The sequence below is a fragment of the Atractosteus spatula genome, chromosome 7 (genome assembly GCF_055471065.1).
Source record: "Atractosteus spatula isolate fAtrSpa1 chromosome 7, fAtrSpa1.hap1, whole genome shotgun sequence".
NCBI lineage: Eukaryota > Metazoa > Chordata > Actinopteri > Semionotiformes > Lepisosteidae > Atractosteus > Atractosteus spatula.
Genome location: NC_142712.1, coordinates 7329213 through 7351733, shown reverse-complemented (window position 1 = coordinate 7351733; position 22521 = coordinate 7329213). Strand labels below are relative to the sequence as shown.

Sequence of the window (22521 nt, the reverse complement as noted above, 5' to 3'; positions counted from 1 at the left end):
TCACTATGGAAGGAAAGCCACTGAGCGTTTCAAAGTACATTGAGATGGTTTTAAAATCAAAATCCATTAAAGAGTGTTGAATAAATACAAGCATTACAAACTTCATGTGTTTTTCCCTAGAAGGACACAGATTAGTTTGCTGGGTTTTTTTTTGCCATACATTACCAACATTTCTCTGTGACTGTTATTAAAGACCATGTCAGAACCCATTTTGAGGAGCATCTTCATAGTTTTAGGTACATTACCAAAGGCCAGATTTCTTCTAAAATACTTTTAGACCAGAAGCAGACACAAGAACAGAAACTGAAAGCCAGCGGGCAGCTGATGAAGATTGTTCTAAGCCAGAGCCTGAGAGCAAGAGCCAGGTAAGTACCTCTGGGGCTGGAGTCATTCAGAAATCGCAAAACGTTATCTGTGCATCTCCTCCTGAAAGATAGGTCTGCTTGTCATGTGTTTTATTTAGAGGTGTGCTGTTCCAAGGAACTTAAGGTTTGCTACCTGCTGTGATTTCTTTCTGCCTTGCGTTCTTTCAAAATGAAATTTGACTGAGGTGTGAAACTTCTACCCTTTTTGTGAATATTTGCAGGTGGTTGAACACCAGAGCACGATGGGAGTATCTGCAGGTGAGCTCATTCAGATTCACCGTTTCCGTGTTCAGCTGTACAGCCTGGGTCCAAACTGCGCTGGGTTCAGTTCAGTTGACAGCTGTCTTTCGCTTGGCTTTGAGAATACCGTACACTTGTTTGAACATTTGTTTTCTGGTGAAATCTGTCAGACAGACATTTCATTCCATTTTAGTCCATCTGACTTCGACTTATTGAAACCCCTGTTTGAAAACCTAAATCATCAGTTTTGGGTCACACTGAAGGTGAAGGGTCTGGGAATCCCTGCATAGCCAAGAAAAGCTGTAGAAATGTATACTTCATTTCTGACCCTGGAAAACCACAGTAAATACAAATAGATGTGGGGTGATGATGCAGTGGGGGTAGTGCTAAGGGTCCTCCACTCATAACTGGAAGGTTGTAGTTTCAAATACCAGATGACATACTGCTGTTGTACCCTGCAACAAACTGCTTTACCTAAATTGCTCTGGTAAAATATACCTAGAAGTTTAAATGGGAGCAAATATAATTCACTTTGGATACAAGTGTGGCCAAATAAATGTAAGTACAGTGGAGAACAACTAGAACAAAGGATTTGGTGTTATCATGATCCACTGTTAAGAGCACTTACTTAGGATGAAAAGTATAAACGCTGGCTAATAATTTTTTTGTGAGCGTTTCTTTTATCTATACTATTTTACAAACAGCCTGTGATTTGTCCCTGTACAAGAAGGGCATGCTGGGGCAGATTGAGGAGCTCAGGGGGTGGTGTTATAAGTGTTCATTAACCAAGGGCGTGGTAAACCTTTTGTATCGATATCAAAACAGCATAAACTCAACATCAGCGCTCATTTTTTTGTACATCCACAAACCGATATGCTCAGTTATTTTCCCTATAGGTGTTTCTCACAGATTTCCGGCGTGCTCTGCAAGACTCTAAAAGATATCTGGTCCTACTTTTTAGGTAAAGATAAAGAAGAAGGCCTTTCAGAAGATAAATCTAACGAGACCAGAGAAACAATTAGGTGAGTATTTGCTTTATTGTTTTTTTTTTTCTGGCATCTCTCAAAAGATTTGGCCAAGAAGTGTTTAAAGTGTTAAGGAATGCCGTACACATCATGTTTCTGTTCTTCTGTAGTGACCTTGGGGAAACAATGGAATGTGGGAAATGCAAAGCAACACAAACAGCTTTGTTCCAGTAATGTTCCAGAACCTCCTACGATCACACTTTAATCTTTTGGAGTCACTGCTACTCACTGTGATTTATCTCACTGTTATTGATTCTGTTAGTGGTGTGTGTTTAGGATAGTGTGTGAGGGTGTTGGATGGGAAGCATTCTGTTATTGGATTTAAGTTGTAGGTGTGTATTGTATGTCTTTATTGCCATCACAGTGTGTTGCAAGAAATTTGAGCTTATACAATTAAAGTATTGAACCTGAACTTTTGACTTGCATCTCCTAGAATGATTAACGCACAGGGTAGCAGAGAACACAACTAGTACTTATAGTATGGGTACATATGCTCTTTTATTTCAAAAGAATAAACAAGCTGTGTGTGTTGCATACAGTAATCCTGTGACTGATAACTTTTAATGCTAGATATTGTAACTCTTGTGGAGAGAACAAATATCACCATTCAGATGTACTGCACATGTTCTATTATTGTCAGTGCTCCTAGAGGATGATGTTTGAAGTAGTCCATTCTTAGTGCTTTGTGTAAAAACCAAGGATTACTCAGCACATTTCATTTCATACAGAAGTTTCTGTATCCTTCTGTAAAGTTGCATAGGTTTCACCTGAGTGTTTCTCCTGGCTCTGGTCCCATTTAGTCTCTTGTGCTTGTCTTCAGCTCATGCCTCATTATGTGGGTTTTTTTCCTCAGCTAATCATCCAATCTCGAACTGTGACAGTGTTTGCACTGCCTTCTGGTCTTGTTACGTAGGGAAAGTGAAAGTTAAAGTGTTGTTGTAACATGAGTAAAACTACCGTACGGTAGAAGAAAAGGGAACAGAAGAAGCAGATAAATCCAGGATTTTTGAAGCTCAGGAAAAAAAACCACAAGGCAGTACGTACAGAATTTCATTGAGGTTATATTATAGGTTATGAAATAGGTTTATAAAGTTGGTGGTAATAAGTCATGTGTAAGGAAAGAAATCTTGAAAGTAAGGAGTTATGTAGTTTTGTTTAAAACTTTAAGTTAAAATCAGTCTTTTAGATGTAATGTTTCATACAGCTGCATTATTGAAATTATTGAAGTTGTTTATTTGAATTGTTTCAGCATACTAATCCTTTAGTTCTTTCTGCTATGAGTAAAGTAGGTTTTGTGTATGGTCACTTCCTGAAAAGACTTCCTGCCGAATACAGCTTTTTTACTGTTTTTATTTTTATGTTCATGGTGAAGCAAGATTCTATAAGATTATGATGATAAAAAAGCTGCTTTCTCAGTGCAGAGTTGTAGTAGAGTTATGTAGAAGTGCTGTCTTTTAAGTGCGCACTGAGAGTGGAAACAACACAAGAATAATTTCTAGACTGGAGCAAGAGCTCTGTGTGGCTGTGTTTCTGGAATAACCAGTTCCTGTGGTTAAACATCCATCTCACAGAGAAAAAAAATGGATAACCATCTGTTCTTCTTCTCTTTAGGGAAATGCCGGGAATTAAAAAACAAAAAATAGATCCGCACACTCCAGACAAGCAAAAGATGAAAGGCAAAAACCAGCACCCTCAGGAAAAGGTAAAAAACATTTAGAATCTGAGTGTGTAAAAGCTGAAAAAAAAAATCATAATTTAAACCACAAAGCTTCAGTTACTCTTAACCAACTTTTTAGAATTTTGAAAGTTGCTGTTTCAACTAAAATAAGTATACAGAAAACATTTCAATTCAAGACTACACGAAGCAATTTCAGCCTAGAGTTAATAGTTAGAACAACACTGATTTGATTTTTCAGTGGTTATCAAGAGAAGCCAGACTAACTAATGTTTAGTTTAAAAAAAAAAAATAGAAGGCCCGGTTTTCATAGTGCCGAAACTAATTTGTGAGAAACTGTATTACAACTTGAGGACTGGTATGACAAGTCCTTATCTTGTAAAGAAGAAAAAAGGACCCAGATGTGTGCCAAGCCATACAGTCATTTCCCCCACCCTGTGTGTATGTGTGTCTGTAGCTGTTGTCAGAACTCGCGTACAGAGATATCCGAGACAAGCTGAGGTCCCTGGTGCAGGATGCCCACACGGCCATGGCTGACCAGCGCTGGCGCAATGCTCAGCAGGCCTTTTCTCAGGCGCTGCGCCTCCTGGACAGCACCATGTTAAAGGTAAGAGGACACACGACGCCTTCGCCAAACCTTCTTGTGCCTTTGTTTTGTTTTTAAGATACAGAATAGATTTGAGTTCCACAGTTTCAGTGTTTATTTTGTCATCATGTGACGTCCCTTTTAGACTTGACTTTGGCGGATTTTTTTTAAAAATCTAAAAACGCCACTAATTACAAAACAAGCCAAGCTGCCTGAAATGGCTATCGCTGTCCCTCAAGGAGGTTTACAAGTGATTTTAGTCCTGCATTTTACTGAGAAATGTTCACATGTTTGCAAATTTATTTTTGCCAGTTATTGAATTAATACGCACATGAGACATCAGACAGTATTGTTTTCAAAGGCGTGTACAATAATTACAACTGATATTTTAAGTAATTAACTTAAGTAATTAGCTCTGGAATAAACAGAAAACTTTGAGGAAAGTGTTTAACATGAAAAGAAATGTTTAATTTTCCACAATTGTTAATTTACACCATGAGACATCAATAAAATTTAATTCAGACAGTCAAGAATATATTTAAAATAAGTAATGTAAGAATATTATGCACTGTACAGTTAGAAAAACACGTTTTAGTTCTACTTCTCTAATGAAATATTTCATCTTCCTTTTCAGTTCAGTTTTTAACATATCTACATATTTCAAATTTTGATCTTCCTGCGAAACTACTGTGTCCTATTACGTTTTCAGTGCCGTCTCATAATCCTGATTTATAATAACTGAATGCATAGCTGCCTACCTTTCATTTTCAGCTAGCAATTGCCTGTACAGATTTATGTCATTCTAAAAGTGCCAGTGCTCTAGAACTTTAAGGCCTCCAATTGATTAAATTGCAGACCCAAGGGTTAAGTCAGAGATTGTGTGTATGAAGAATGTGGTTCTCCACCCAGAGGCTACATCCTGGTTCCAGTGTTCCATAAAGTCATGATTTCTTTGTAATATGGGTGGATACGATGATGCAAGAAACATTACCTCACCTTGCTGTGCTTGAGTAGAGTTTAAAATGGAGACGTTATGGAGAAAGGTCTACTGGCATTAACTGTGGACATTAGCTAGTCTGTAATTTGGCATAAAAAATATGTTCACCATGTACTGTGGATTAAGCATTGCGCTGTTGTGTTTTCACTTTCTTTTCACCTTCTCACAAAGCTTTCAACTGGGTTAATTGGGGAATTCTATTTCTCTTCTCCTTATATACCTGGTAGATCAGTGTTCAAGTAAAACATTTAAATGTACATTATTTGTGCCTGGTATTACTAGTTTAACTATGCATATACATTCTTTGTGGCTTACCTAGCAGCTACAAAAGTTACAGGTGAGAATTGTAAAATCACCTTTTGGTGTATGTATTTGATTTTCAGAACTTATGCACGCGGTTAGGTTTTATTATAAAAAGGTCATTCCACTCATCTTGCTAGTTTGGTTGCATGTAGCTTAATATTTCAAGAATTCTTTCTGTCCCTTTCTTAAAGGCTCCCACTTAGTCAGCTTCAACTATATGACTTTGGGAGTTGATTACAGATGCCTATAGTACTGTGTAGAGAAATATCTCTGGTTTGGGATCTTAAATGGCCCTCAAATTCATTCCACTTGTCTCTTTGGGTCCTTGTGCTTTTAATGTAGCTACGGTCACACTCTCCGTTTATATTAGAGGTGTCTGGTATAAAAATTAATTAGCTTGTATTATCACATCCTGGAGCCATGCCTGTTACTTAAATGTATTTTTTTTAACTTCCAGGAGCTAAGTCTGTCATCTCTTGACCATGTAATACTCATATATGGTCATGCTGCTGCCCTTCAGGAAATCGGTCAGCCTGAGGTAAGCCTCCCTTCTCCCCTGTTAGGGGGTCTACTGTTCATCCTGGATGACTTGCACTTGCAGGTGTCTGCCGTCACTTTGTCAAGTAACCCTGCAGTGCGAGAAGGAAAGGTACACTTGGTGTACCCAGAAAGATGGGACGATAATTGGAAAAGTGCGACTCTGGACATAAAGTAGCAACGTACATTGTCACTGTATCAGTAAATACATTTGAAGGAAAGGCTGTTGTGAAAAGGAATAGCATTTTAGCATGTGCCTGTATTATGAAGTTTGAAATTGCTTTAATTCTGCTTGGGCAGAACAGAGCACATAAGGTTTACAGGAAGCTAGAGACTCAAGAGGAGGTAAGATATTGATCTGCATGGGAGAAACCTCTTAGATTTCTTGTCCAACGCCTTCACCTCTCAGCCATCGCAGCCGTTGAGAAGTGCCACGCACGTCGTTTCTCACAAATATATCGGCCAGCTACCTTTTCACCTTTCTCTGTTGTCTCCTCAGGAGCTTGCTGAAGCGGAAGCCGAGCTGTACAGAATTGAATCTGATTTTAAGGATGTGAGACGCTTCCACTGTGTGGTGTATTATGGCATTGGCAAAGTGTACCTCAAGCAAAACAGGTGCGGACATACTGTAATGGCTTTCTTTAAGAAGCAGACCAATTTTTTCTCTTGTGATGGGGACAATATACTGTTAAAAAGGTGCCGTTTTTCAAATGAGATGTAAAACCGAGGTCCTCTCCATGGCTAAAAATCCCAGGGTGTTTCTCGAAAAGAGTAGTGGTGTTACTCTGGTGTCCCGGCCAAATTTCTTCTGACCTTTACCGATCATGGCCTCTTAATAATTCCCATCTGTGAACTGGCTTTATTAATCTGTTATCCTCCCCACTGATAGCTGAGCGTACTGGTGCATTTTGGAGTGCATTGGTGATGGTGGGGATTACCCATTACCTGTAAAGCACTTTGAATGGAGTGTCCAGAAATGCTATATTAGTGTAAGGATGATGATGATGATTATTATTATTATTATTATTATTATTATTATTATTATTATAACTCTGGTGTCGAGATTTTGGCAGAATGTGAGGTACACAGTTCAGAGGCGGGACTTTTATCTTTTGTTTTTCAGGTTTTCAGAAGCTCTGGCCAAATTTAATGACTCTTTAATCATGATAAAGCATCAGATCACACCTGGAAAACAAACCTGGCCAACAACTACAGTTATTGTAAAAGAAACTCAGACAGACTATTTAAAGGTAAGAAGCTTTTTAATTGACATTGTTGTCCATAATTACACCCAGATTTATCCTACAGTTACAGGTTTGCTTAAGATTGAATAAAGAAACAGTGAAGCCTTAATAAAGTGTAAAGAAGCAGGGTTTTCCATGTTCTCAGGAGATGGTTTTGAAACAAAGTGAGAACACCAGAGAACTCTGCAGTTTTTAAAAATATACATTTGAAGTATTCTGATTCTTCTTTGTACATCAACATTTTGCAATCCTTCTCACCTGTCTGCTATACGGAATCCTTTTCTCTTCACGTTTTTGGAAGTGCTGAGATAATTTTCTATACGTTATTTCAGTTTTGAATTTGCTTTCTCTGTTATCTAGGATGTTTTGGAGAAAGCTATAGAGGTTTGCAAGTTTCCTCCTAAGCCTGATGCTGTCTGTCGCTGTCAGCAGTGCTTGAGTCATTCAAAAATTCAGATCTACTTCACAGATCCAGATTTTAAGGTAAATCCTTTCATTAAATCCTGCTGGTGTCTTTACTATCTTAATACACAACGTTTGCTTAATGATTAAGGCTTTGACAAGCAGGTTATCTGATATGTCACTGAACTAAGGTCTGTTATCATTCCAGGGTTTCATCAGAATGATGTGTTGCCAGATGTGTAGTGTGGAGTATCACGTTAACTGCTGGAAGAAAATGAAGGCTGTATTGTACAATGATAAAAATGATAAGGTAAGGACCAGTGGCAAAGAAAGAAGAAACACTCTTTAACATAGACGGAAAAAAAAGCAAAGTTGTTTCTAAAAGAAGACTGTTGAATTTAAAGCAATAAATTGTGATGGGTCTATACCCAAAGTCCAGTTCTTTAGGGCAGAAATTCATCTGGGTTTTTTTCCAGAAGTTCTTAAGTACTGAAATCAACTAATGTTTACTTAGTTGTTCACTGTGGAAATCTGTCCTTGGTCCTGAGCAGATGATGGAAAAACAAATCAAAACAGTCATGAGCTGGCCCTCTATGGGCGTTCCTGCCTGCTCGGTGAGATTTAAAGTAAACTACTTATCACCACTAGAAAGAGCTCCAGTTATACTGTCTTCCATTTGCACTGAATATTGTTTTTCACCCCACAGGATTTTCTACAAGATACGTGTTTCACACCTGATTGTGGTGGAAAAATTTCCAGAATCAATATCTATGGCTCAAACGGCTTAATTAAATGTGAGGTACGGCTTTTGGTTTTTAAAGAGCTGCTCAAATTTTCTGTTTCTGTTTTTTAAAGCCTCAAGTTGGAAAAATTGTCCAAAACTATTGACTTGCTTAATCAGTCTTGGACACACGCAGTGTCAAGGTTTTTAGAGCAATGAAGCTTTGGAACAAAAATCTGTTTTTTTTTATCTTCTAGTTTGAGTCTTCTGTTCAAAAAAGCAGAGTTTCTGGAAAATCGGTTATCAAACAGAAATGTACAAGGTAAGGCGCATACTTCAGTATTTTTATCATATGTACTTGATAGGCATGTCTGCACTGACAATTGAAAAACAGTGCTGTGGCTTTTTTACCCATTTCATTACCTGCAAAACATGAAACATCCTACTTATTTCAGGCATCCTGGAAACTTTCACGTCCTGTAATGAAACTCATTTCACGATTTAAAACTTGATTTGCTTTTCAGCCAGAAGAAGATGAAATCTAAAGAAGATCGTAAGTTAAGACGAAAGCAACAGAGAAAGGCAGCATCTGAGGCCATTAAAGAGAACCTGGAGGACTTGCCAGTGAAGAGTGATGGGATTGAGCAAGAATCCCAGAGCAAAGGTACCCCATGTGGGCCATGTTTTGTCCTGAATCAACGCAGATCAGCATCTTAACTGAAATGTATGCTTTTTCCATGTCCAGTAAGAAGAAACATCAATGCTTCTTTTAAAAAGATTCATATTGAGGTGGTATATTCCTGGAAGTGCTGTGTATCTTCCAATACATACAGTATTAAGGTGCTTCTGAACTTGTAAGGTATTTTTATAAGTATTATTATGATTATTATAAATTGAAATTGCACAAAATTCTTATTAGGATGTACTCTTCCGTCTAAGGAAGCATAAAAACCTGTGTTGAATAGAGTCCATTTTTATTTTATAAGCAGTGCTCAGCAGAAAGGTCTGGTTTACAGGGGAGATTAACCTGCAGTCTTGTATCATCGCTGTGCAGGTTTTGCAAAACTGCACCCACTGCAAGTGCACGTCCTTTAGCAGGATCTAACCATTATAAGATTCATTTTATTAAAGTAACAGATAATTACTGGTAATTAAGATGTTTGCCACCAGTTACGTTTTGCTTGTAACTCTTCAGCAGCTCCTCAGAAGAGGATGATGATTGGGGACTGCATACTACAGCAGATAAGCGAAAACAAACAGCTTTTACAAGAAGAGGCCCTGGATGTTTCCGTCTTGGTGGAGCATATCCAACCTTGGATAGCAATTGAAAGGGAGAAAGGTAACATCATCTCAGCGCATGGTCTGGAAGAGCCTGAAACACTGGGAGACATTGTGGACTTACTGCTGGACACGAAGAACAGGGTGTGGGCCAGAGTGTTTATTGAGGCACTGAGTCACAGTCCAGGCATCAGCCCAAGACAGCATGACTGGGCCCACAGGCTGAATAATGCAGGTGGGGCTCTTTTCTCACTCTTGCGGTTCATAAAACCTGATCTTAATTTTAACTTTGGCTGTGATGTCATCAACCTTTTCTCATTTCTTAGTTCATTGACAGATCTTTAGAGTGACCCAGTAAGACCAGTTTTCTCTGAAATAGTTTTTTTTTATGAGGCTCTGTTCGTCTTGATCGGTGTTCATACCGGTATTCAAAATAAAGCTCTTGACATCTTTAACATTTCAGTGTTACAGTTGGCTCGTAACGTATGTGGGGCCTAGGGATTTTGAGGGATGCGTAAAGCCAAATTCACATATAGTCAAATCTTACTTTTGCTTACAAAAAAAACCCTACTAGCCTCTTAAGGTAATACAAGATATTAAATGTAAGTATCAAAACAGTAAATAACACAGTTTTATTGGCTCACTAGCTCTCGTAGGCGTGCCTCATTAATTTTTCAGAGAATTAAGCATTTTTTCAATTATTTTATTTTCCGGAGCTGACAGCTTAAGATGAGAGCAGTAAGTTGTGAGTCGTCTGTATTTAATGCAATATTGAAATATATCTATTATTTTTACAATATGAACTGAATATACCCCTCTCCTTGTCCCTGGCAGGTTTGAAGGCTGCGAAGGATTTCCTTGACCAGTACTCTGAGTATCTGGAGGAGCTGGATCTCAGCCCCCTGTTGAGCTTCCCGCCACTCCAGGACGTCCTCATTCAGAAGTTCGGCACCATGCCTGAGTTTTTAAGCAGCCCTGGCTTCACTATTACAGATTATTTCAAACAGGCCCCACCCGAGGAAATGCGCCTTTTTATTTGGACTCTAGAACAGAACAGAGAACAATTTACATCTTTCCAGCATGCATTGGATGAATATTTTGATTTAAAGGGTAAATATTGGCACACACTTTCAAAATACCTGTCTCTTGGCCTTTATGATGCCAAGTGTTCTTAAAGTACTGTAAATCTCCAAGTAATGGGAGGGCTTTCCTGATATTCTTGTAGTATTCAAGTAATGGTTGATAGCTGTTAAGACGTTCTGTTAGAAATGAACTTTGTTCTTGCTGGTTTCATGAACTGAGAGATTGCTTATATATATTTTTTTCCATTTAAAGTCTGAGTCTTACTGGTTTTTAAAACAAAAAAATATTTCCTTATCTTTTTCAGATGGGATTTGCGTTGTGATAAAAAAATCTGAAAATGAAAATCTATCTGTAAGTATTAGTTGTTTTTTTTTAATTTCAGAACATGTCTTGTATGAGTTCTCTTACTGAAGATAGTATTTGATATCCTGCTTCATTTATGGCATTAGAGATATGATAATGTGATAATGTTTCTTTATTAGCCCTATACAATTTCTTGCATTAGGAATTCGTCTTTTCGCATATCCCAGCTTTTCTCCATGAGACACAGACACACACAGACAGGGAGAGAAGCTTGGGGTCAGAGCGCAGGGTCAGCCATTGTACGGATTTGAACTGGCAACCTTCCAGTCACAGGTGCAGATCCTTAGCCACAGAGCCACCAGAGAGGGAAAGGTTACCATCTTAGGCATGCTCCCAAGGTTGCCTTCATTTTATCTGAAAGAAATTGGCTATTTTAACCATACATTCTAGGATCATACTCTTAAAGATGTTGTCCTTCATGTTTGGTAAAAACATTATACAGCCACATGGAAATTGAAGAGATTCTTTCTTCCGCATTCCAGAATTGTGCTATAAAGGCTAAAAACAGAAATCGGAAAAAGAAGCACAAGGAATCCCCAAAGGTAAGCCAGACAGCCATTCTGTGTCATGTTCTCCTTGCAGAAAATACACCTTAAAAAGTGGCTGTTAGCTCCTGTAATGCATCTAAAAGCATTTAAAATCTTAAAAACATAACGCTTACTCAGCACATCCCACTGTTAACTAACTTTGTGTCTTTTCTTCCAGACTGTCTATGTTCTTTCTGGAATTAGGAGTGGGCTTTACAGAGAAGAGGAAGACGAAGAAGAAATTTTCACTGAGGCAGATACTTTGTAAGTCTGGGTTTCTGACACTATTAGGACATTCCAGAAGCCATCACAAGTAGAGTTTATCATGTTATTTGGGTTATATCAGCTCTTTGAGCACGTGGCCGGCCTTACAGGTACAGTAAAATAATGATCTTCATTAAACTCCTCTTACTCATCTCTCATTTAAACTGCTTGATATTCCCTGCTTTATGGTAAGTTGTCCCATAATGATTTTTAAGTTAAACGTCAATTTAAGACCTTTACGCTACTCATCTTGGCCTGTCCTGAGCAAACCATCATGCAACCAGCTGAATTTATTATTCTTGCTTCCCAGTTCACATGGCTGTGGTTCTGTAGAGCAGGTGGGTGAAATGGGTATCCTGTGTTGGGCAATAAATGGTACCTATAGCTGAAAATGCAACACCATATTGTGGAATTCTGCTGCAAACAAGAAAAAAAAATAACTTGGTTTTCTCCACAGAATGCTTTTCGAGTCCTATGACCCTTTTATAATCCCTACACACCTTCGGAGTCAAGTAGAAGAATTTGAAGAACATTATGACTATCAACCTGGCAGTAGTTTTTATAGAAGAGCTTTGGACAATAACCCAGACCCTACTCGAGAGAGTCTGTATGAGTAAGTGCTTATATACTGTATATATATATTCCTATTCATACAAAATCTACTAAATGCAGATTTTGTATAAATGGATTTTTAATACATTTCTCTAATCACTTGTAATGCATTTGAAGAAATGTTTAGCTACTGTATGCAATTCAGTTTTTGAAAAGTATTTTCTCTGTGGGCCGAAATGGTATGTGTCACCATTAAGACTTAATGGAAAACATTCTCTAGGTTTTGTTTACATTAATATTTGCATTTATCTGTTCTGCAAACGCAAATCACTCTAAAATCACTTCAGCTTTGATTTAGCTGCAGTAACAAAATGGTTCTTCTTTATATTAGTGGTGTGTGGTGGTATGTGTATGTATGTTATTTACAATATACATTATAAATCCCATTTTTGCATATAATCTGTTTTTCTTGGAATTTTATACAATTAACCAGGACTGATTGCTTAAGCAGAACTGGGCTTTGCAACTTATTTCTTGAGGTAAACTACTACTGTAGACCCACAAGTAGAAGACTGTTTCATATTTGTCTTTTTTTTTGGTATTTGTTGAGGTTTCCCTTAGTCATGGTCATTTCATTTTCCAGACTCATGATTTAATTTATCATATTTAATCACAGTGTGATTCGTAAATAGTGTTTTTTTTGTGTGCACAACGTGCGTCCTCTAAATATCCTTTCAACTACCATTAAGTTGTAGCTTTAACAGCTGCTGTGCTGAATTTAATACATCACGGTCCTTTAGTAAAATCTCAGTGAAATGCAGTCAGTTTCTTCAAACAAAGACATTACTGACCGCTTTGAAATACTGTGAAATTTAAATTCTCACAAATTTCACAGTGCTGTGAAATTTAAATGTATTGTAAATGTATTCTAAGCATTATAGTGCCTCACAAGAGGGTTTTTAGCCCACTGCAACATAATTAAATCTCATATAAGGTCAAGTGGGAAGGCGCTGAGGGCAATCGGGGCGAACATAAAGGATATTTAATGGAAATGGTTTAATTGCAAGGATTTTAATACACTTGAGTGAGTTGTGAACCTCTATACTGAAGTCAGCTACTGTATAAATGCCCTGTTCATACAAAACAGCTTACCCCTGCTTTGCTTGCCCACAGCTATTTTGCCCAGGTGCTGGAAGAGCACGGGCCCATGGAGGCGGATAACCCCCTGCTGGTCGGCGAGTTTGAGAACTTCCCCCCCGAGGCGCAGCGGAAGATCGAGGAGGCGGGCGGCCTGAAATCCTTCCTGCTGGGCTCGCTGAGATTCGTCCTGGTGGACAACCTCATTGGGCTGATGAAGCACGCTGTCTGTCTTGGGGGAGTGGGGCCAGCCGACGAGCAGCCTCCTGCCAGAAATGAGTGGTGTGTCGACCTTCAGAAGGGGGACAAGGAGGGCCATAGCCAGAAGAAAGCGAAGCTTAATCCCGCTGCTAAAGAATTTAAACCTATATATTGTCTTAATGCAGATATGACAGTATCCTCAGAGACTCCACTGCTGTTAGATCATGAACACTTGCCAGATGGGACACATCCTTTGATCCAGACCAACCATTATAGCTATTCAGGATTAACCCCTGCTCCTGTATATTCAGCACCTGAATCAACCATGTTTTCAGATCAATCAGAACTTTTTGTGCCTTATATTCCTCCTCATGTACCTTGTGAAATTGCTCCTAATTCAGATGTAATTATTGCTGGTCCTTTAAATAGTAGTATTGGTATTGAAAGATCTAATAGAGTGTTTGATCCTGAAAGGACAAAAGCGTCAGAAACTATTGCGGAGTATTCAGCTCCTTACCATAGTCCACCTGACGATGCATTGTCACACCAATATGTCTTTAATTCTGATATTAATAATGAAGGTATTCAACCACACCATGTAAAACTGGAAATTAAGTGCCCTATGAAGACTGCTGAAGATACTAAAACGGTTTTGAAAAAGTCAGTACATGTACAGGTGAGGAAGCATACCTACCCTTTGAGCTCCTTAAACGTGCAGCATGTCTTGGCATAGCAGTCTAAAAGTCCCAGACAAAAGAATAAATTACATTTTCTTGTTGTCAGTGATTGCTTTTAAGTTTGATGTAGCAATTAGGTGTAAGTTAATCTGATGTAATGTGCAGGGAGGCCAGGTATGATACATGATTTAACATAACAATATCTTATTTCTCTTATTCTGTATTTTGGTTCCTTTCTAAATATTTCATTACCAAACATTTGTACGTCTGTGCACCTATTGTGTTTAAAACGTTTCTTTCCCTGTATAGGTGCTTTGGGAACCCATGGATGAGGTTGCAGTTAATACAGAACCTTACAAACCATTTGAAAAAAATAAGGTAAGAGTTTCCGAGATCTACTTTAGTGCTTAAAAGGTCTTGCCGACCGAGAGATGTCTAGAAATGTTTTAAAGGAATTCATAAAGGTTAATTCCATGCTGAAAAAAGAGAAGAAAAGAAACGCACCGTTTCGGCTGTGAAGCCTTCTTCGAGTGTCAAAGGAGAAACGTTTCTTTTCTTTACCTTTTAGCATGAAACAAAGCTTTACTTGTCCCTTTGCAGCCTACACATGCTGACGTGGCTGTCTACTAGAAATCTTTTTGTGGATTGTTGCAAGTATGACTTAAGACCTTTGTATTCTGTTTTATTTTGTTTGTTTTCAGGGTGATCTAATCCTAATAGAAAAGGATAACATAGATTTAGAAAAACAACTGAAACAAATTGAAAAAGGAATTGAAGAAAACCAGCGAATGAAAAAAGAAGAAATTACTTCCCTGGAAGAAGAGTTAAAAGAAATAAATCAGAATATAGAGGTACAAAATTATTTATTTACTTGAATGTTTTACTGATTTATCAACCTTGTTTCAAATCAATCAATTTTTTGTCCGGATTCTTTGTACAGAGTGCAGAAATTGTCGTGTGTATTAAAACAAGTCATGGACTGTGGTGTCCACATCTTGTATTTGTTTTATTATTTAATCTGCTTGGCAATAAACAATGAATTTGTAGAAGGTGCTTCTCGATCAAGACATTGTGATCTTGTTTTTCATTTTTCTTAAAGAAAATAAGAGCAGCTACAGATGAAAGGAGATCATGCAGACCATCTAGTCTGTTTGGGTGTTAGTAGCTAACTGATCCAAGGTTTTCGTCTAGCCAGTTTCTGAATGAAGCCTTGGTACCGGTTTCTGCAACATGGCTGGGTAGTCTGTTTCGTAGTCCCTCAACTCTTTGCTAAAGACATGATTTCTGCTCTCGGTTTTAAAAGCACTCCCACATAGTTTCCACTGAAGTCCTCTGGTTTGTTTTTTTCTCATTCAGAAGAGGATTGTGGACTTAATTTTGTCATTTGACTTAGTGTTTGAAGATTTTGAATGCTTGAACCTGCTCCCATCATAATCACCTCTGACTTAAAGCCTTTAAACCTTTGGTTTCTTTCAATTTGGGAATGTATCTGGTCTCTTCTGACTTCATTCCAAAGCAGCAATACTTTTTTTGGAACATCATGCCCAAAATTCTAAATGAGGTCATTTGAGAATATTCACAATGTATTGATTGAAATTCTCTGCTTTTGTTGTTTTGCACTATTCCTGGGCAGATCGCAAATAAAGAATTGGAGTTATTTCAACAGAAGTTAGAAGAGGAGGTGAAGAAAGATCAACAGGAAAAAAAGGAAAATCAGGAAACATTAAAGGCCCTAAAAAATCAAATCAAAGAACTTACTGAATCTAATGAGACGTGAGTAGTGGAGTTTGTTAAAACTTGAGATTTAGAGCTTTTGCCAATTATTGATCCATTCATTGCACATAGTGGAAAATGTTTTTCCCCCTTTTTTGATATTAGTTAAGGTGTTTGTGATGCACATTTTAAATCGAAGCTGAAGTGAATGTTTGACTTTTTTAAAACAAATTCTTTTCTTTTCTCAGCTGCTTAAAAAACATTAAGGAGAAGAAGAAGGAGTATAATAAACACCTTAATGACTTCCTAGACCTAAGGTAAGTATCCCTGAGCAACAAAGCAGTTCACAATGGTCAGAATTCACCTTGAGTCCAGTTCTGGATTTACTTATTAAAATCCTAAATCTTCAGTGGAGATTTTCTCCAGCCATAACAAGGTGTTAAGTGCACAGAAACAATTAATATATTCGTATATTTTAGAGACTGAATTCAGATATTTAAAAGTGCTTACCTTTAAGTATGGAATTAAGATTAACAATAGTTCTGTCTTTGCTGTGGTTGGGTGTTTTTCAAGGTGCTCTTTTGGGATGAATTACAGGTGTCAGCCCTCAGTATGGGTACAGTGCTATTAAGACTCCAATTCACAAAAAACAAAATACTGCACATTTGGTCACTATTACAGTTTGCATATAAGAATTCACAATCTCCCAGGAACATTGAAATTAATTAGAGAGCTGTTGTGTGTCTTTGGTCCTTCATTTCAGAATGTTTAAAAGCAAGAAGAAGCCATTCAGCCTATCAATCCTGTTTGGTAGTAGCTAATTGATCAGCGGATCTCATTCTGCTGATTCTTAAGGGAAGCCAGGGTATCTTGTTCCACGCTCCCAAAGAGCGCCTCCTTTTCTCGGTTCTAAATGTATACAATAATACAGTGGTCTTAATGTCACTTACAGCAACCAGTCAGCCGCTGAGAAGATGAGCCTGGAAGAAGTTATCAAAAAGAGCATGGATATGCATGCAGAGGCAGTGAAAAGATCACAAGCTGCAGAGGTGAAGTATATCTTGTAGTCCACTGTTATCTTTAGGTGTTTCATTTGTCTTCTCCTGTGTCTCAATATAGTTTGAAAGACATTTTTGCATTTGGATCTCCTGTTATTCCAAGATTGGGACAGTTATGACAAATAAAAGCCAATTCTATTAAAAACAGTTGCATTCCTGCTCTGCTTTTTGTGATAACAATAAAAAATTTTTTTTTTGATTCTTTGTTCCTGTAGATCTGTCTGCTGGAGAACAAGTGCAAAGCCAGCCTCCGTAACCTGCAGAAGTGTGTTTCAGAAGGAGAGTCCGTTCTTGCGAAGTTGAAGCAAATAGCAGCTGTGTAAGAACGGTTCTGTTCTTCCACTGGCCTCGGCTTTTGTATAGACCTCTTATGATTAGCCTTCCCTTACCTTTATTTTAACGCGTGAGAATTCTGCTACCAAAATCTGATTACGTGTTGTCTAAAGCTGCGGTTGGGCCTACAGTTTTTTGTTTCCTCCTGATTCACAATCAGAATCAAAGGTACTTACATGTGGTACTGTTGGACCCACACAAATGGGCCATAACTGTAAGAAAATAAGGTAGTGAAGCTGAAGTGGACCCCAGGTCTATGTCAGCGTTGCGGTGTGTGGTGGTGCCTTGGGAGGAGAAATTTGGTTATGTATCTAGGGAATGGAGCAATATTGCTATCCTAGCGTGTTTTACAATTCTCCATCAGTGTTGGTCCAAAACTGCAACCCGCGTTGACACACAGTAAAACCATCCTGTAGGTCTCGGTGTAGAGCGGAGGTGTAGCAGCAGCTGGTGTGAAGTCGCCTGCTTGTGTCAACGCTACTTTGCTTTCCTTTCAGGGTCCCCCCTCCAGCCTTCTTCATCCCAGTGATGGATGCCTGGCAGGCCCACGTGCTGGATGCCAAGGAGAAGATCCGAAAAATCGACGTGAGTGTGTCAGGCTGTACACGCGAGAGAGACGGCAAGAAAGAAACCTGTTATTGCTCTGTGCCAGCGAGTGCTTAGCCAGAAGTACCAGTGTCGTCTGGGTCAACCTGTGAAGACAGGGGTACATTTTTGTTTCATTAGAATGTGTATTCAGGCTTTATTTTTTGTTTTACCTAAATCCTATGCAGGTCCAGTACAAGGAGCAAATCGAGCTCGTGAAGGGGGGTACACGATTAACAAGTCTTCCTCCTGTGAATGTCCACAGTCCTCTTCCGGCCCCTTTGCTTCCGGTAAGTGTTAAAACCTGTAGCTTTTCTGCTTAATGTGAAGCACAGGGTTTGACCATTGTTTTTAAAAAGAGACAGGTTTATATATATATATAGATTTTCAAAGCGTTTCTTCACCCATCTTGCTTCCTTTACTTAATTATTATTACGCTGTGTTTTGCATCATGGATTTTATTTCAGGGAATCAACTTTACGATAGGCAAAGTGTCAATATTGTTTGTATACAGTATATTCCAAATATATATATATATATTTGATACACAATGAATTCTTCAACATCCTGGATGGCAAAGGCTCACCAATACCAGCTCTGGATGATCCCATCCATTTTATCCACCGGTGTAATACTTTTTAGACTGTTAGTGCCTGCAGCACAAAAGGATTACAAGAAAAAAATAATGTATCAGCAGAATGACTATAGAGCACTATAGAGTGCTCAGAGGCTGTTCAGAGGTAACATATTGACCGCAGGAGACAACATTGGAAGTGGTGGCAGAGAGAATGTGGAAGTGTCTTTTTCGGGAATGAATGCTGTTTTGCCTGACAAAGACAGAATATACCATTATATTGATCTTGAAGACAATGTGGGGAGAAATCGCCTTCATGGCAAAGGAAAGCAACACCTTTGATGCAGATTGAGGGCAGCTGTGCTGTTCAGTGAGCAATGCACTTACACAATCCCTGAACCAGCTGATTTTCCTCCCCTGCAAGCCAATCCAGTAGTGAATGATGTTCCAATGCGACAGCGCAGAACTGCGCAAGTGCTAGGATTACAGTGGGGCGACATCGTGAAGAGAGTGTCGAGGTCCTGCTGCAGCCGGAGGTCTTTTCCACCCGATCGTGCAGTAGGACATCTGTGGGCCGGTTCAACTATTCTGTCGGCAGCAGACAAGTCTGACCAGCCAGCCTCTAGCAGGTGGCTGCAGATACACAGGAGAATTGGCAGATTATGCCACAGCAGTCAGGACAGTGACTGTAAGGGCTGACTGTCACTGCTGTCAAGATGCCATTTACAGTATGCTTAGGCAGATCATACCCGATACTAAATTGGTGACACTTTTACTAGTGCGCGTCTTCATAACAAACATGAACCATTGTTCTTTAATCTGTTTTTGTTCACATTTTCTGCGATTCGAAGTAAAACAAAATGTGATTTGCATACAATAGATCTAAATGTTGCAAGTCATTAGAAATCATTTTTTGGTAGCTCTAGACAAGAGGAAAGGTAATAGACTCGGTTTGTGTCCAGTTAATCCTTGGCAATGATTTATTGCCACAGTAAGGTCAAGGCTTGATGTAAAACTGGGGATACTAAACAGGTGCCTGACGGTGTGCATTTTTTTAGTTCCTCATTTAGTATCAGTCTTCATTTCAGACAGAAACTTTGTACTTCCTTATACCATGCTGCCATCTAGTGATTTCACTTGGGTACCTTCTCATACGGTGGGGTTCCATCTCATTTTATTTCTTAAAGCTGCCTTTAGATCCTTTGAGTAATTTTTTTTCTAGTTTGTAAGTTGGTAGATGTCTGACAAGTTTTGATAAACATTACAGTTCAATTATATTATATTAAGTTATTCATATATAAATATAATGTAATATTATCATCATTATATTACATTCCGTACTAATTTAGAAACCTGTGAGTTATTTCATAATTTGATTGTATCTCTTGGAATTCCTTAAATACTCCAAAGTCCTAGGGATTTTGAGAATAAAGGGCTTTAATTATTTTAGATTTTCTGGACTAAAATGAGTATACCAGCCTGTTTAAAATTGTTCTACAGAAAAAAAACATAGGCTAGCAGTCCCTGCTCTTCTAAGTTTCCATTCTGTTTAAGAATATTTTTTGAGAAGCTAATGGAAGATGAAAGTCTTGACTGTCCAGCTTGCAGATTGTCAGAAGCAGAATCCTGAGTTTCATTCAAGGGCTTCGTTCTGCAGTTCTGTCTTGCAGTTTTCTCCTGCCCCCTTGCTGGGCACTCGCTCTTCCCCAGCAGGGAAGCCATGGGCTGGGCTGGGCTTTCCTCCCTCAGACAGACAGACAGGCAGGCAGGTCGGGAGAGCATGGCACAGTGTAGAGGTCATGCAGTAAGTGCTGTAGTTCAGTGTAGTTCAGTTAGGGAAAAAGTAGTGACAATTATGGTTTTCAAAGTAACGCTGCCACTAGTCAACATGCTTCATTTTTTGCGTATTTGTCATATTCTCTTTTCTAGACACTGCCAGTGGGACCCATTATCAGCGACCCAGCTGTTCTGCAGGTTTTGCATTCTGCTCCTCGGACCAGTCCGCCCATCCCTCAGTTCTCCCATGGTGCAGTGCCCTTTGGATTGCGGGTGCCGGGGAAAGTGTACCAGCGGTCAAGCAGCCCTGCCAAAGCTGCCACTGGCCCGGCCCTGGCTGAGCCCCGCTCAGGGAAGCCAAGAGGCCAGACCTCTGCAGCAGGAGCAGGACGTCCCCCTTCTGTCAGCCCTGCGCTTGCAAACAAGAGCAATACCACCAACACCAGACCAGCACCTTCCCAGTCTGGCCAGGGGCCTCGAGCTGCATCCCAGCAGAAACCCAGTGCCTTCGAGAAGGTCATTGAACGATTGAGCTCGATGTTTCCACATTACACCAGGTACTCTCAGACTAGGGTTTCCTGTTATGTAAGGAGATAAATGACACACAATTAAATCATAATTGTCTTAAAAATGATGTTTTTTAGGGCTTAGTATTTCAATAGTTATTGCATTTTTTTATTTGCATTTAATTGCAGATTATAGTTTTTTTCACGTTGCAGTTCAAGTTGCAATTTTTGAACACCTCAGTGTCCTTGATTGCTTTTATTGATGGTTAATTGTAGGCCAACGCTGATAGAATTCATTAAGGAGGCACGCGCTGCAAATGGAGGCAGTCTGAACTTGTTGTCCTATGAAGAAATCATTAACAGAGTGGCCCAGCTGATCCTAGATCACCAGGAGAACACCAGAGTAAGAAACACTGTTTCTGTCTTCATTGTGCAGACTATTACTTTGATGACCTCAATGCATTGTGAAGGTCTTTTTTTGCAGTACAAACATGGAACCAGAATTAAAGAGAAACTGCTGATGTGACTTGATAAAGCCATGTTTTGCACCTGCAGCAAATCATTCCGGACCTTCGGAAGCGTTTCAGGGGAATTAACACAGATTGTGACGACAGTGCTTTTCTTGTTCGCAGGAACAGATGGGATCAGCTTCCGGGGCCAAACTCGGAGAGCTTGGAGCCCAGCCTCCTGCGTCTTGGATCTCGGCTCTCAGTGCGATGCCCAAATCAAGCTCTCCAGCCCCTGGCCTGGACTCTGGCGTGACCCCAAGTTCACACCCTTGGAGAACCGTGGACCCCAAGAACCGTTCCAAGTGGTCTAAGGCCGGAGCGGTGAGGTTTCCTTCAGTTGTCTGTTTTTGTCCTGTTCCTCTTATTAGCCCACTTGTGGCATTTGTTGAACACACGGCTCATTCATTCAGCGATGCTAACTGGAATGGAAAGCTGGTATTTCTTTTTAACTTTGAGCCTGTAATATACCTCCACACAGCTCAACGATGAGGACCCTTGTATCATTTGTCACGAGGAAATGTCCCAGCAAGATCTGTGTGTCCTGGAGTGCCGGCACAGCTTTCACCGAGAGGTAGGGGCAAGGGAGGCAGGAGGGCAGGAGTGAGGCCTTTTGTGTCAGGTCCGGGCTTACACAGGAGGGGGCTGCGGCCTGACCTCTCTTGTCTTTGCAGTGCATCAAGGCTTGGCTGAAGGAACAGAGCACCTGTCCCACCTGCAGAGTCCACGCCCTGCTGCCCGAGGACTTCCCCATCCTGTCCGGGAGGATCCCGCAGAGCCACATGCATCACGCCGGCTCCTCCTGAAGCCAGCAGGACGGATCCGTGGCTGGGAACGCACAAACTGCCAGGGACTCGCATCGTGGAGGGGCAGTGATGTCGGGCTGAATCCGCAGCAGGGTTGAAATTTTAAATCGGAGTAAATACAGTTCATTTTTTGTTTGATCATTTTTAGAGAAAGATTTTTTTTTAAAAACCTTAAAATTCATAACAGGTTTTTGGTGTGCTTTTTGCCATCAGTCTAGTTCTACGCCATCAGCTTTCTGCTTCCTGCAAGCGGTTTACTTTGTTAGCTCCCTTCGTAGTGCTCTGAAGCTTTCCTCCCTCATTTATTCATATTTTTATCATTAAAAAAATTTATGAAAATGATTTTGTACAGGCAATGTTTATGGAAGTGAAAATACAGTGATTTGTATTGAATTTCTCAAATGCCACAGCTATGCCATTAGGAAGGTGAAACGGAGTATTAACATGCTGCAGTAAAATTAAAAACTTTCACAAGTTTAAGACAGTC

At 39.5% G+C, this 22521-nt stretch overlaps 1 protein-coding gene across 2 annotated transcripts in view; it reads left to right on the top strand.

The window, feature by feature from the left end:
- Positions 1–22514, top strand: part of ttc3 (tetratricopeptide repeat domain 3) — a 36444-nt gene extending 13930 nt beyond the window's left edge. The window contains exons 14-46 of one of the 2 annotated variants that reach the window (XM_088922454.1): positions 278–365; positions 587–623; positions 1567–1627; positions 3242–3332; positions 3763–3912; positions 5649–5729; positions 6228–6343; positions 6852–6978; positions 7333–7455; positions 7583–7684; positions 8081–8173; positions 8353–8417; positions 8620–8759; positions 9294–9608; positions 10208–10483; positions 10761–10807; positions 11302–11361; positions 11525–11610; positions 12068–12223; positions 13336–14176; positions 14487–14555; positions 14879–15028; positions 15811–15950; positions 16139–16207; positions 16843–16939; positions 17164–17267; positions 17779–17866; positions 18055–18156; positions 20370–20773; positions 20999–21125; positions 21355–21552; positions 21710–21802; positions 21903–22514. In XM_088922454.1, coding sequence (XP_088778580.1) covers positions 278–365; positions 587–623; positions 1567–1627; positions 3242–3332; positions 3763–3912; positions 5649–5729; positions 6228–6343; positions 6852–6978; positions 7333–7455; positions 7583–7684; positions 8081–8173; positions 8353–8417; positions 8620–8759; positions 9294–9608; positions 10208–10483; positions 10761–10807; positions 11302–11361; positions 11525–11610; positions 12068–12223; positions 13336–14176; positions 14487–14555; positions 14879–15028; positions 15811–15950; positions 16139–16207; positions 16843–16939; positions 17164–17267; positions 17779–17866; positions 18055–18156; positions 20370–20773; positions 20999–21125; positions 21355–21552; positions 21710–21802; positions 21903–22034 — 4828 coding nt within the window. In that variant the 3' untranslated portion in view covers positions 22035–22514. Of the gene's footprint in view, positions 1–277; positions 366–586; positions 624–1566; positions 1628–3241; positions 3333–3762; positions 3913–5648; positions 5730–6227; positions 6344–6851; positions 6979–7332; positions 7456–7582; positions 7685–8080; positions 8174–8352; positions 8418–8619; positions 8760–9290; positions 9609–10207; positions 10484–10760; positions 10808–11301; positions 11362–11524; positions 11611–12067; positions 12224–13335; positions 14177–14486; positions 14556–14878; positions 15029–15810; positions 15951–16138; positions 16208–16842; positions 16940–17163; positions 17268–17778; positions 17867–18054; positions 18157–20369; positions 20774–20998; positions 21126–21354; positions 21553–21709; positions 21803–21902 lie in introns of both variants that reach the window. The other variant, XM_088922453.1, reaches the window with a different exon arrangement.
- The last annotated feature ends 7 nt before the right edge of the window (positions 22515–22521 follow it).